Source organism: Notechis scutatus, chromosome 1, assembly GCF_049901735.1.
Source record: "Notechis scutatus isolate UNSWTSFEM ecotype Mainland chromosome 1, rNotScu1.2, whole genome shotgun sequence".
In the NCBI taxonomy this organism is placed as follows: domain Eukaryota; kingdom Metazoa; phylum Chordata; class Lepidosauria; order Squamata; family Elapidae; genus Notechis; species Notechis scutatus.
The window spans coordinates 274,665,823-274,679,817 of NC_142009.1; the positions used below are offsets into that span (position 1 = coordinate 274,665,823).

The 13,995-nt window shown below is 39.2% G+C and overlaps 1 protein-coding gene and 1 pseudogene across 10 annotated transcripts in view; both read left to right on the forward strand.

Annotated features, from left to right (window-relative positions):
• The window catches only part of PAPLN (papilin, proteoglycan like sulfated glycoprotein), a 98,251-nt gene that overhangs the window by 48,124 nt on the left and 36,132 nt on the right, over nt 1-13,995 (forward strand). For all 10 annotated transcript variants that reach the window (XM_087951633.1, XM_087951634.1, XM_087951631.1 and 7 more), the window contains 3 exons: nt 1,513-1,573; nt 2,286-2,388; nt 7,909-8,039. In XM_087951633.1, the coding sequence (XP_087807759.1) occupies nt 1,513-1,573; nt 2,286-2,388; nt 7,909-8,039 (295 nt within the window). The remainder of the gene's footprint in view (nt 1-1,512; nt 1,574-2,285; nt 2,389-7,908; nt 8,040-13,995) is intronic.
• Nucleotides 12,228-12,335, forward strand: LOC113414388 (small nucleolar RNA U3; annotated as a pseudogene).

The window sequence follows — 13,995 nt, forward strand, 5'->3', positions numbered from 1 at the left end:
GATGCCCGCAGGAAAGTCCTTTGGATCCTGTCCAATAAGTAACCACTATGACCTTATGATAAAACTTGGATCAACCTTCCTCAGACTGGGGAAAGGATTACAAATACATCGGAACAGCAAGTCCAGAACTCCCAGTTGTGTGGCCAAAGAAAGAAAGCTCATGGTACCAAGAAAAGTTCATAGATTTGAGAGAGTATTTTCCAAAAGTGTGGCTCTACATTCTCTTTTCTTGCCCTCAGTGTCACTGACTTCAGTAGGATTGGCACATGCAGGAATCATACAAACCTGAATTCTTTCCACTGTGTTCACCTGTTTTTCAGCCAAAATTGGCATCAGAGGAAATTATACCACTCCCTTCCCTGAAGCAAACTGTGTACTTCCCACTGCAGTGAATTTACACGATGGCAACCACGTTTAGAAATAGTTCACTTTGCACAACATGCTTTTATGAAGCAGGATTCTATTATGATCCATATCCTATTGTGCCCAGAGGTTTGTTCACTAATGAATTTTGTCAGGAAAAAAATAGGAACTCTACCCAGCCTGCCACATATAGATTTACAGTCCTGATATCTTTTAAGCTTCTGTCATGAGTCAAGGTACTTGCAGATTAAAAACCTTACTTGGCAGCATCTTCTGCTTAAAGTTGAATAGGAATGCAATTTCACAAGCCATTCCCAAATGGCTGGGCTGGAGATTAAATTGCTCAGATCTTATGGGTGGGAATGAATTATGCAGCATTTCTTTATGATTAATATGTTAGTGAGATCACTGTACCATTCCTTTGGGTTATTTAAATGTTACCCAAGGCTTCCAGAATAAAATCCTTGTGTGGCTAAGGTCACATCTTAAAATGTTTGACAATTAAATCACACCTTATCTGTCAGTTTGGTGCTCTGAGAAGGAGTTGCTACTCTTTCCCAAAAAGTGAAATAAGGGGTCCTTGGCGCTCTCTGAGCTTGCTTGTTTTCTTGCAAACATCATCAGTGCTAGTGAGGAGTGCTGCTTGTTGTCAGTTTATATTCTGATGACTTGCCTATCTGTATGGATGGGGATGGAATTCTTTGGTTGGGCTGTTTACTGATGGCTCTTTGGCCATTTCTTGATTGGGGTATTGCTTACTTGATTGTTGGTCTGAATTTAACCTATGCTGATCTGGGAGCTGGAGGTGCTGGAGTCTTTTTGTTCTCTTTTGGGCTGGTTGATTATCTCTTTTGAGAGTCTATAGCTAAAGAGAAAGAAACCTGAATGCTGTCCCAAAGACTAAAGAAGCTTCTTGGACGAAAAGCAAAATATCTTCAAAGAAAAACCAGAAAGTCCAGTTGCCTCTTGAAAAAGCACCTTTGGGACAACCAAGATCTGGATAACTGAGAATCTCTATAGACATGGAGCAGAAGAAAGTTTCTTGGCAACTACTGCCTTGTTAGAAATATTAAAAATGATCTCGCAAAGTATAGTTTGGGCATCACTAATCATTTACAAGCTTTTGTTGATTGTTATTGTGTATTTCAGGACAGACGGTGGATCTAGTTGCATAGGACCAGCCCAAAGTTATCGCTCATGCAACATTCAGGTAATATATTGGTTTGTTTCTTAAAATATTTATAACTGTCCATTTATCATAAGCATGTAATGGATGGGAATTGAAAATCTGAATAATTTTGGTCATTTTATGGAACTAGATGATTAGGCCAAAGTTATGCAAACAGCTTAATAATGGAAAATAAATATGAACCCAAACATCTTTGATCCAAAAATGCATTTACTACTCTCTCCTAGTTTTAACGGCATGCTGGTGATATTTTTTTAATTATTTGTTTGTTAAGCTTGTATGCTGCCTGACTCACAACAACAGCTCATAACAATCAAAGAAATGTATTTATCAAATTTGTATAGCTGCCCATCTCACTTTAAACATGACTCTGGGCAGTGTGCGTTAAAACAAACAGTTGAAAACACATTCAGAACAACCCTTCAAAACCATTAAACATAAATAAATAAGACAGTGAGAGAATGGACCAACATCCACCCAGTGTAACTGTTTTGCAGCTCCCCATTTCTACAGGACTGCTGAAAAAAAACAATGGTTTAAGAGATAGCCAATAGGATCAAGGCTAAATTACAATAACTCAATAGAACATTTTTAAAAAGATAAGAGAAGGCAGCATATAAGCAGGAATCCTCACTTGGAGGAAAATACACAAACGAAATTCTGGAGTATTCTTCGAAATCAGTTGCTTTTTTGCTTCTACGTCTCCTCTATTTTAGATTTTTCTTTTCTATAGGACTGTCCTGACGGCTCCAGAGATTTTCGAGCAGAACAGTGTGCCGAGTTTGATGGGACAGAATTTCAAGGGAAGAAGTACAAGTGGCTCCCTTATTATGGAGGTACTTCATTGATTCCTATTGCCGACTCTTCATAGAAGGTGACAGAAAATCTGAGGGAAAGGGGGGGAAATATTTGCGGAGATTTCTTGTCTGGGAACATTTATTTAAATTATTTAGCCTGTCCTTCAGTTTGATAAGGAAAAGCAACAGATTTTTACAAATTTCAGTAATTTAATGTTTACAAATATCAATTTAATTTTTAACAAATTACAAATTACATTAAAAATTAAATTGTATAAAAATCGTAAAAATGTAATTTAAAAAAAATCTGCTGTTAGAATGAAAGATACACTCAGAGGAAGGAAGAGCAGAGTAGAGAAATGGCGAAGGGAAAAACCTGATCGTATTCTAATTCTTAAAATTCCTGGGATACATCTGATCAGTGAAGAAATTTTGAAACATAAAGGAATCACTCAATTTGGTTTTGCTCATTTGGAATCCAGTTAGGTTTCAATTAATGAATCCCACAAAATAGTTGCATTATTCAAATTTGCACTATTGCAAGTAATATTTAGAACATAGAACGTAGAATAACAAGGTTGGAAGGAACCTTGGTGGTCCTATTCCAACCCTGTGATGACCCGGGGTGTGTCACAAAAACAATACAGTCACAAAAGTAGAATAAATTCCTTTTAATGCCTCCAACCTTGGCCCCCAATGTCCAATTATTCTTGACTTGATATCAAACTCTTCCAAAAACAGTCTATGAGTAGAGTAAATGCAGTCCAAACCAAAAGTAAAAATAATTAGAAATAAAAAAAACCCACCACAAACCACACTGGAGTCATTAATACGGCAGGCCAGGATGATAAATTGCAGACTTCCACAAGATAACGCAACAACCACAGTTGGGAGGATGCCAAAACCCAGATAAACCTCGACCAAGATATACTATAGAAATCAGGTAATTGGTTCCAGCTTTATGGAAGTATGCAATGAAAATATTTAATCATGTTTTTATTTGTTTGTTTATGAAATATTACAGTAAAGGTTTAAAGGAATGTAAATTTATGGTTAGCAAAATCACAAAATAGCTATAGAAAGCAAAATAAAAACAAAAATTTCTACGTATCATTCTTAAAGGTAAGCTTACTCGATTTTTAAATTGATCAACCCAACCAACACTTGCATAAAATGATTCTCCTACTTCATTGCTTTTTTCTTTTGCTTCCTAAATTTAAAGCTTTTATCTTAGTCTGCTCTGCTAAGGGGAATGTTGCTTTTGATTGCAATCCTCAGTCTTTATAGATGTTCTGTTTCTATCACTGAAACACTTCTACTCCCTGTAGCTGTTTACAAACCACAAAAAAAAAAAACCCGCAACCCCCCCACCCCCGCAACTTTACATTTTTATTTCCCCTGCATACCATTGATTCAGGCATTCCAAAATCTCATCGTACTTTACATTTTTATTTCCCCTGCATACCATTGATTCAGGCATTCCAAAATCTCATCGTACTTTAGAGTTGTATGACTGTGTTCAATCACACCCAGTTTTTGCTGTAATGTAATAATGAGCCTCTTTTTTTGAGCTTGTAGTGTTTTCATTGAAACAAATCTTTCTTTTATCCATTTTGTGCACCAATATAAACAAGCATCGGTGTCTAAAATCCAGTAACCGCAACTGTACTTCGCATAACTAAGTACTGGCTCAATACTTTGTATCACTTTACGATTGCACTAATTCTAATATTGCATTATTCAAGCCCACTTTAATCACAACCTATATTCACTGACGCGGAGTGTATATTCATTGACGTGGAGAACACAAGCCAATTAAGATGCTGAACTTTCTACAGCTGTTTTTCCTCTAAATTTCATCATACTTTAAAAAAAAATTTTGATATGGTAATCTGACAATAATTTGAAGTCTAACTTTTTTTTGTATGTGATTGTGACTTATTTGGCTGTTTCCCTTTGCAAATCTGTCCTCCTCTGACAAAGTTCATAGTGGACAATAATATTTAGCTCTGTGATCAAGATGAATAGCAGACTAATTATGAGTCGAAAGAAAAGGATATGGCTTCATGGCCAGTATAATAGAATATGATCATTAGGGGAGAAACGCTAAGTGTAATTTTTTAATATAAATTGATCTTCTCCCGTGCCAATCATAGACAAATACAGTACATGGTCCTTCAGTATTCTTTTCTGATATTGCAGAAAAATGAGTTAAAGTTGGCTAGAAAATCTTCATGGTCATCCTTATCTGCCGCTAAGCACTATATACTACTTTCCACTGCATATGGCATTCCATTAATATCCCCCTGCATATTCCAAACTACTAAACTTTCTATAGTTGAGATCCTATCCTGCACAGTATATCATGAGCCTGATAGAGTTAGGATTGGACTTGCAACCATAGAGATCACAATATCTCAAAACTGACTGCCTCTGTCCTTACCGTTGCTAAGGCATGCTGCAATTTGCATAGATTGCCAAACTTATTTATACCTTAACAATCGTTACTCATTATGTCATATCCAAATAAAACAATATGAAAAGTCCTACATATTTATTTATTTATTCAGCTACCTACATAGACGAGCAATATATAGTAACATTTCACCTCAGTTAATAAAAATACAATAAAATATAAATATTAAAAAGATATGTGTTCAAATATCAATGTCTAGGCCAGGGGTCCCCAAACTTGGCAATTTTAAGACTTGTGGACTTCAACTCCCAGAATTCCCCAGCCAGCATGGTTGGCTAGGGTATTCTGGGAGTTGAAGTCCATAAGTCTTAAAGTTGCCAAGTTTGGAGACCTCTGGTCCTGGCCATCTAACACTGAAGCACAGGATCCTTTGTATTAAAAAAAATCAGATCAGGTACATGCCCTCAGCTTACAGCCAGTTTGATGTGGGACCCTGCAGTCACAATGACGGAAGGATACTTTTATACAGATAGTCCCATTAGACGCCATGTGAGATGGGAATCCTATTCAGGATTGTCCATTGCTGATATGGTAGATCAAAGCCTGAACTAGTTTTTTTGTGGGGTCATTTATATGTCTTCCTAGGCCTGGGTGTTCAGTGACCCATTTGGCTTTCCATTGGGAATTGATGCTACAGTTGTTGAATGGATGTTGTGCGGGTGCCAGGAGGGGTTTCCTGGATTTGAATCTTCTGGCTGAAAAATGAGGCAGGTTGGCAAGCACCAGCAGTCTTACATAAAAATGCTACATTGAAGCCTCAGCTAACCAAAGCCATGATGAGTGGCAGGGATCAGTATGCTTGGACTCATTAAATTGGTAACTATAATAATAAATAAATGAAATGAAATGGAAATTTACAACCTGGAATGGAAGAGGAATAAAATGATAAAGAGCAGGTATCAACAAATGGAAAGAAAGGAAAATGGATTTTTTTTTTGTATGCTTGTGAAATAAGAGAAAGGGAAAGGATATAAAAGATTTAAGTAGAAATGGTGTGATCTTGAGGAGTAGAGTTCATTTATACATGCAGGGAAGTGAATGGGAAGTTTTAATTATGAATGAAAGGGCTAAACATATGTCAGAAAATATGAATCGGTCTCATTTTCATTCTTGTGGATGTCTACACAAAAAGGAGATACTTTGCTGATAATTGCATGTTACACTCTAGTGAATGGTGATAATGAAAGAACCAGAGATGCGTTTGTGGGGTGGGGGAGGGAAATGTGCCATGCTTGGAATGAATGCAATCCAAGATAAAGATTTGTTCTGCTAGCTGACATAAATGGCATGTGAGCGCAGAAAAAGTGATTGGGCTTTTTCAAAGACTCAAGAATGAATGGGAATGATGATTGATTGGTTAATTTCTACTTAGAAAAAAGTCTGTTTCAGTGTGCCCTTTAATGATATGTCTATTCACGGGAACAGGAATGCATTCCAAAGGATGATTGATTTGTTCATTTATCAGGACCGCCATTGATCTGTAAGGCACCTTTGTGCAAAATGCATTTTGCCACCCCTTCCGCATAATCATTTTATTTGCTATATTTGAGAAACAGGATAGCGGTTAAGACTAGACAGGAAGTTTGTAATAAGCTTTAAAGGTGGAAGGCTGTTGTTTTGTTGCGGTATAGGGGAAGGCTTGCCACAGCTCGTATTTGTTAGGCAGAGCTTCCCAGAACTCTAACAATATGTGCATTGAAAGAAGTTAGGGTCACTCAAAGTTTCAGATTGTGCAATACATATGGTTTCTCTGAACTGATATACAGCCCTTGTCTTGGTTTGGAAGAAGTGAAATCTGGTGTGAGTTGGCTGCTGATGCAGTTGGAATGAAGAACAATTTTGAAAACTTAATTTGATGCTGTTCCCCCAATCGCGGTGCCTTTGTGCAATCTGCTTGCAATGGCCCTTCCACTTACGATGAAGATTGAGAGAACAGTGAAGGATACAGTGATGACAGAGTCTGAATATGGCACAGACCGTTGATAGTGTCAAGAACAGATCATAGGTAAATAGGCACAGAAGAAAGGAAATAAATGTAACAAACTAGAATGGAAGAACGGCTGCATGAAGAGAAAGTTCAAATCCTGTATTGAAAAAATATATGAAGACAGATTAATCTCCCAACAGAATTGGTAAAAGTGACTATAAGAAAAGGAGATAGTGAAGGTGCTTGGAATAAAGTGAAATAAATGATGTATGAATGATGCCACAGAACCATGTTGAGTTTGTTTATGCAAAGCATTAAAAGTAATGCTAAGTGGAGTTTAGGAAAATCTTAGAAGTAAATAAGGCAAACCCCCAGTCAATATTTAGAGAGACTGAATGAACTGAAAAATGTATGAATGAAGAATTAATGTATCAGGAGGAAGGGGGACCCTGAAAAAGTTGTGGCTGAAATGAGATCTCCAAAAAATAAAAGGCAGTCCTTGAATTGATCTATAGACCTGATTCTATAAGGATGGTTCTCAAAGATAGCTTTGGAGAAATATAGTGAATAAGGACGATGTACTTTATCCTAATTGAGCTGTATTTACTTTTCTTTTTCTCACCTCATCTTATTTCTTTAATTGTTATATCTTGCTTGTTTGCTTTATCTTACTTTTTTCCCCTCAGCTTTTCTTAAAGTTGCTTAGTCCAAAGGATAACAGCATGACGGGTAAGTCTGCGATTTGATTAACCATAAGCTAAATGAACTATGTCTACCTTGTCACTATTTGCTGAATCCTGTTTATTGAACAAAACACAATTGGCTACATTTGCACAATGCACCACACCAAATCAAACCAAAAGTATTATGGCTTAGAGAGTGAATGCAATAAAATCAGCTAATGTTTTGAGCAATTCTTGTTTCAGTCCATGTCCAAATTAAAGATAGGTCGGATTCAAGCCTGAATTAACTGTGGTCTACCCTTTAACCTCTTATCTTATTCCAGGATTAGCATTCTTAAACCCTGGCTTATTAAAGCCAAGTAAAGCCAATCTAATAAAGTTTTGCTTTTCTCCATTTGTAGAAGAATCAAAGTAAACAAACCCATAAAACTCAAACAGCAAAATAACATGTTGCTTTTTAATTTTGCTTGCAGCTCCCAATAAATGTGAATTAAACTGCATCCCAAAAGGAGAAAATTTCTACTATAGGCAGAAAGAAGCTGTCGCCGATGGAACTCCTTGTGAACCAGGGAAGAACGATGTTTGTGTGCAAGGGTCCTGCCGCGTACGTATTTGTCTTCCCTCGCTTTCAGAAACAATGCCACATTTCCTGTCTTTTTTGCCTCATAGATGAACTCTGAACTTCCTCAGACCATATATGGAATTACCTCATTTTATCCTACCACAGACTTATTTGATAAACTAAGCTGAGACCCCTAAATTCACATACCATGACTAACTTTTTATTTTGTTTGAACGTTTTGTTGACCAAGTTATAATTGACGGCATTCGCTGCACATGCTTAGCGTTAAAACTCATTCTATGAATCATGTTGACTGAGTCCACATAATATCTCAAGCCAGACAAAATCAGGGGTGAGGAGGGCTTTGTTGGCCAAGAACTGCCTTTAACTTGGGGGAAGGGTGTAGGCTGCTTTTAAGCACGTGGGGACATCACACATTAAAGGAGGTGTTGCACAATTTGCCAAGCTTCAACATTGCCCCCCCCCCCCCGAGCTAAAGCTAATAGTGAGCCTTCTGTTGGTTTTTGGTTTTTTTTTTGTAGTTTACTGAATATCAGCATATTGTCTACACAATTCAATTCTATTGTGTTTTTTTTATTGCAACGATGCCTTTTAAATCTACAGCAGATGACTATAAATATCAGAAAGTCCATATTTCTTTTGCCCAATTCAGTCTTTCCTCATTCCCTTATCCATCTCTTCCAGCACTTTGTTGGTTATGATCAGGTACACCCTTAGACCACCCAGAGTGTTTTTTCCCAGTCACTGTATAATTCAGGGTGAGGGCCTGATCTCTTGGAAGTTCCCAGAATAATCAAGGGATAATCAGAAACCAGGGTAAGATTAAAAAGAAGTAGCTTTCTGAGGGAAATTCAGACCTAACACATTAGATCAGAGAATCCAAGAGGCCAAGGATCACCGTGCATTTTGTTCACTGAGTTGTATGCATCTGAAATCCTCATAAAGGGACTGGGAGATAACAGAAAGGGGAAAGGAGAGGATTGTAATTCAGATGCTGTAAGGTGGTTGGAAGAAATATCCTTCTGGGTTCAGTTCCAAGTGGGGAAAAAGACCCTGGAAACATGGAGGCTGTTCGGAAGGTTTAATGGTGGACAGGACGACATGGCCTGGAGTTACAGAGTGAAAAGGAAGGATGATCACATGCTTCAAGGTGAAGGAAGAAATCAAGAAGAAGGGCTGATATGCTGAGAGTGCCTGGGTTTTATACCCTTTGTTGGGATTTGAATTGGAGCTTGGATTCTGATTGATTGTCAGACTCCCATGGGGCCATGCAGGGGCAACTCTATAGGCTGTCCTGAGTTCCAGGCTTGGTTGAGCCTTGCTGGATGATGCTGCACTGAAAAGGGCTTTTGGCAATTGCTATAGCTTTACCTGGAGATCTTTGTTATGTAAAGTATTCTGGCCCAGGCCTTAATGGCCCACCCATTAACAAAGGAGCTTCTGCTTCTGAGGTGAGTTTCTGCTTCTGAGTTTCTGCTCTTTTTAGAGGAAATATTCTGCCTTTTTAATATTTCATTTTTCTAGGAGAGGGGTAGGTACTAACTTCCTACAAGGTAAAGCAGGATTTTATTCTGCTAGGCATTGCCAACTTTAAGGGATGGTGCTCATCTCCGCTTCAAGACTATTGAGCCAGCACTGTCTGAAGACATTTCTGTGGTCATGTGGACAGCATGATATCTTGGAGCGCTGTTACTTGCCACCAAAGTGGTACCAGATACTGTAGGACAGTGTTTTTCAAACTTATTAGCTTTAGGATATGTGGATTTCAACTCCCAGCCAGCATGAAAAGGATGTCTGGGCCCTTTACATGTTAAAAGGCCTTTCTGAAAACAGTTCATGTCAGTGGATCTCCATCTTATAACCAGGGGTGGGATTCTACCAGTTCGCACCTATTCGCTAGAACCAGTTGTTAACATTCTAAGCAGTTCGGAGAACCGGTTGTTAGAAGAAATTACTGGCCTAATCCTGTAAGGAAGGCAGGAAAGAAACATTCTGGGGTTGCTTACAGAAACTGCCTCTCCGTTAACCCTTATTACATTCTTGGCAGGACTAGATTTGCTGTGTCTGGAACTTCTCTGGAGTTTTTTTTCCCCCCTCCTTTGCTGGTACTTTGCTTGTGTGGAGTGACCATTGAAAAAAGTGACCTATGACCATTTTTCACACTTACGACTGTTGCAGCATCCCCACAGTTACAAGAAGCCAGGCGAGGCGATGAGGACCTCGATGTGAGTGATATTGAGTTGGCCACGGCCAGTCAGTAACATGACCACCAAGCCATGTCCACCCAGTCACATGACCACCAAGCCACACCCACCAACTAAGCCACGCCCACAGAACTGGTTGTTAAAAAAAATTGCATCCCACCCTTGCTTATAACAAAGGTGAAATGAAGAATACCCTCTCTTTTTTTTCCCTGGGAAAAGGCTCAGATGCACCTTGATTTTAAATTCTTTTAGCTCTTGAACTTCCACCCTTGGCCACCAGAGGGTTTTCAAGGACCAGAAAAACAATCAGAAGACCAAGAACTTGACTGCTGGGGGAAAAAAGCTTTTATCTACCCATCCCTGAGTTAGCGGATATTTTAACATGAATTTTGTTACCCCCTTTGCTGACCCTTCTCTTGCTTCCCCTGCCTTTGTGAAACGGTGTCTCCATTACTTGTGTGCAGGCTTTGACGGCAAAGTTATTGGTACAGCTTTTGGGTTCTTCTTTCTTCCCATTTAAGCCTGAAACCAACCAAAGGAAAGACATTTCCTAATCGAAGCACTGTGGCAGGAAGGGTGTAACACAGGATCCTGCTATTTGCTCAGCTTCTTCCTCTCCACTGCATTTGGTTGTAACCAGCATTGAATGAAGTTTTTTTTAAAAAAAATTAAAAATAAATAAATTGATGTCACAAAGGGTGCCTTTCCAGGATATCTCTCTCTTCCTTTCTATGGATAACAAATGCCAACTTATGCAGTCCTCTGTATTTTGTTTGGGAAGCGGTGACAAAGAGCAGGTCCTACTGGTCCCCCGAAATGTTATTTCAGCCTTGCACAAAATGAGTGAAAAAACACAACAGAGTGGCATGTATGTTAGAGCAGTCTGGCACTGTTGCACCATCCTGGACGATCACCATTTCAGTTAACTAGCCACCATTTTTTCCCCACTCTCCCGTAAAGCAAGGAAAATGGTAGCATCCTCATGTTGTAGAGGTGGGTACTGGTTGTGGCAGGAAACATTTCGGGTACCTAGAAAGAGGATTGCTGGAGAAATGCAAAAAAACCCAGCCCCAATGCTTAAAATGTACAATCTACTGCATTCCTGTCTTCTTAGATAAACAAAATGATTATACAAAGGGGGAGAGAGAGAGAGAGGGAGAGAGCCCAAAACTCTCCAGCCCAGCACTGTTCCTGTCTAAATCTTTAGCAATAGCATTGAGACTTACTGCATATATCCCTTCAAAGTGCTTTACAGCCCTCTTTAACAGTGGTGGGATTCAAACTTTTTTACTACTGGTTCTGTGGGCGTGGCTTGGTGGGCGTGGCTTGGTGGCGTGACAGGGGAAGGCTACTGTAAAATCTCCATTCCCACCCAACTCCTGGGGGAAGGTTACTGCAAAATCCCCATTCCCTCCCCACCCCACTAACCTGCTTTCCAGCTCTGTTCTCCTGGGCAGGACAACAAAAGAAGACCCAGCCAATCAGCTGGGACTTGGGAGGCAGAGAAGGGGGCGGGGCCAGTCAGAGGTGGTATTTGCCAGTTCTCTGAACTACTCAAAATTTCCGCTACCGGTTCTGCAGAACCGGTCAGAACCTGCTGAATACCCACCTCTGCTCTTTAAGCAGTTTACAGAATCAGCATATTGCCCACAACAATCTGGGTCCTTATTTTACTGGCCTTGGAAGGATGGAAGAATGAGTCAAGGGTCAGGGTTCCAGGAGCAGTTACACCAATTAAATCATGAGCCTCGAGCCACACTTCCAAAACTGAAGAGGATTTATTGGAAAGTAACATTCTACATCCGGCACTAACCTGGGCATAGCCAACTCTGAGATACGTAATTCACTGTCACCCTTTATCCTGCTTTCCCCCCCCACCCCTCTGGGTGTATCATCCAATGAAAAAACATCCATAGCCAAGAGTCATCAATCATGCTCTCCAATTAGATTTTTTCACGGCAGAAGCTTCAGCCATCTAATCAGTCTTAGAAGAAAATATGAATGGAAGACTATACTTTCAGGGATCATTTCTATAGTATCCAACTAGAGAAATGCACTCGAAAGTGATCGGCTGAATGTACTTTCGATTTGACCGTTGCCTGCTCTTTGAAACCCCCTCCCCTTTCTGTTGTCAACTATAAAACGTGTATTCAAAATGTTTTATGAGTTGACATCAAGCTTGTGCCCGTAAGGATCAGACACCTGGCTCAGAGTTCGCCTACAATAGACACTTTAGGAAGATAATAGCAGACAAGGCTGAGATGGAACAGGAAGGGACAAGTCCATATCCCCTTAAATAAACACGTCTCTATTCTCATCCATTTTATTACTTTTCATTTATTAATCAAATCTGCATAGCTGCCCATCTCACCAAACACAACTCTAGGTAGAGTTCAATAATCAAACAATTCCTTGTCTCCAAATTTCCCCTCTAACCTAATGAGTAAGCATAGTGTCTTTTGCATGCCTTGCATTGCGCAGTTTGCAGATTTGAGGAAGGAAAGAGTGCTTTGATGATAGCACAGAGAAGGATGACTTAAGCCTGTCACATTCATGAGCTGGAGCAGAGAAAAAGGCAACATCTTGGGAGCACAATGAAAAAGGATGCTGCCAGCCATGTTTCTGCCATGGTTAAGTACAAGTGGAGAATAAAGCTGTTGAGCAACCACAAAGACTGGGAACAAATATGATGCATTAGTTAAAACCACAGTGGCTGGATTCACACATTCTACTATGTCAACATTTAGAAAAAACAATAGTTTCATTCCTATGTGGAAACCCTGACAGCGGTCCCTTTTTAACTAGCGGGTTTGGAGCGACTTATTTTCCAGCTTCAAAACTATCTTTTGTGATGCTTTGTTCATTTTTCTCTCCAAAATGTAGAAATCTGCTCTTACACTCTCTTGCAAAAGCTGTTTGTCATGGACGTGCTACAACCATTGTACATATGAGCCAGTTACTAAATGCCCAAATTGTGATCATGTGACCATGGGGGTGGTGCAATGGTCACAACTTCGAGGACAGGTTGCAAGTCCTTTTTTTTTTTTTGAGACCATGGTAATTTTGAATTATTGTTAAATAAATGTCCATAAACCAAGGATTACTTATTCTGGTCCCTCTGAATTTGACTCCCTCTTTTCTGCTCAACAGGCATCTGTTGGATTCTCTACTAAGAACATGTTTATGTAGGAAGAAGCTATTTGCCTGGTGTGGGAGGAGGGCTCTGGAAGTACCAATTACAGAGGGTAATAGGCAGTTTTATTAAAGCGACCACATCAATAGTTAGCGTTAAAAAACAGACAGTGTTTTAATTTTTATTGACGAGTCAATAGTGGTTGCACAAACATTAGTTGAATTAAATTTCTAATGTATCCCCCATGGGGTTGATTTTCCTACAATTATTATATCACAGTGTATTTGAATTATTATATCACAGTGTATTTGAAATATCAGTGCTGGAAATGTCTCTGGCATTTGTGTAGACTTTGGGCAAACTTGTTTAAAACTCTAAATATACACATTCACTGCCAGATGTCTGGAAAGTATGGATGTTGAACTCCCAAGGGCCTGGTAGGTACCAAGGCTGTTTTAGAAAGATGTTCTGAGAAAAAGTTATGAAACACATGGCTGCTGTTGTCCTGGCCTTGATATCCCCAGAGATGTTCTGAGTGGGAAAATCAGTATTCTTTTTTTTTTTAAAAAAGAGGATTTGAAAAAAGAATCACTATTTATATATGCGCTCATCTGTTAGTTTAAGTCAGTTTTATATAATG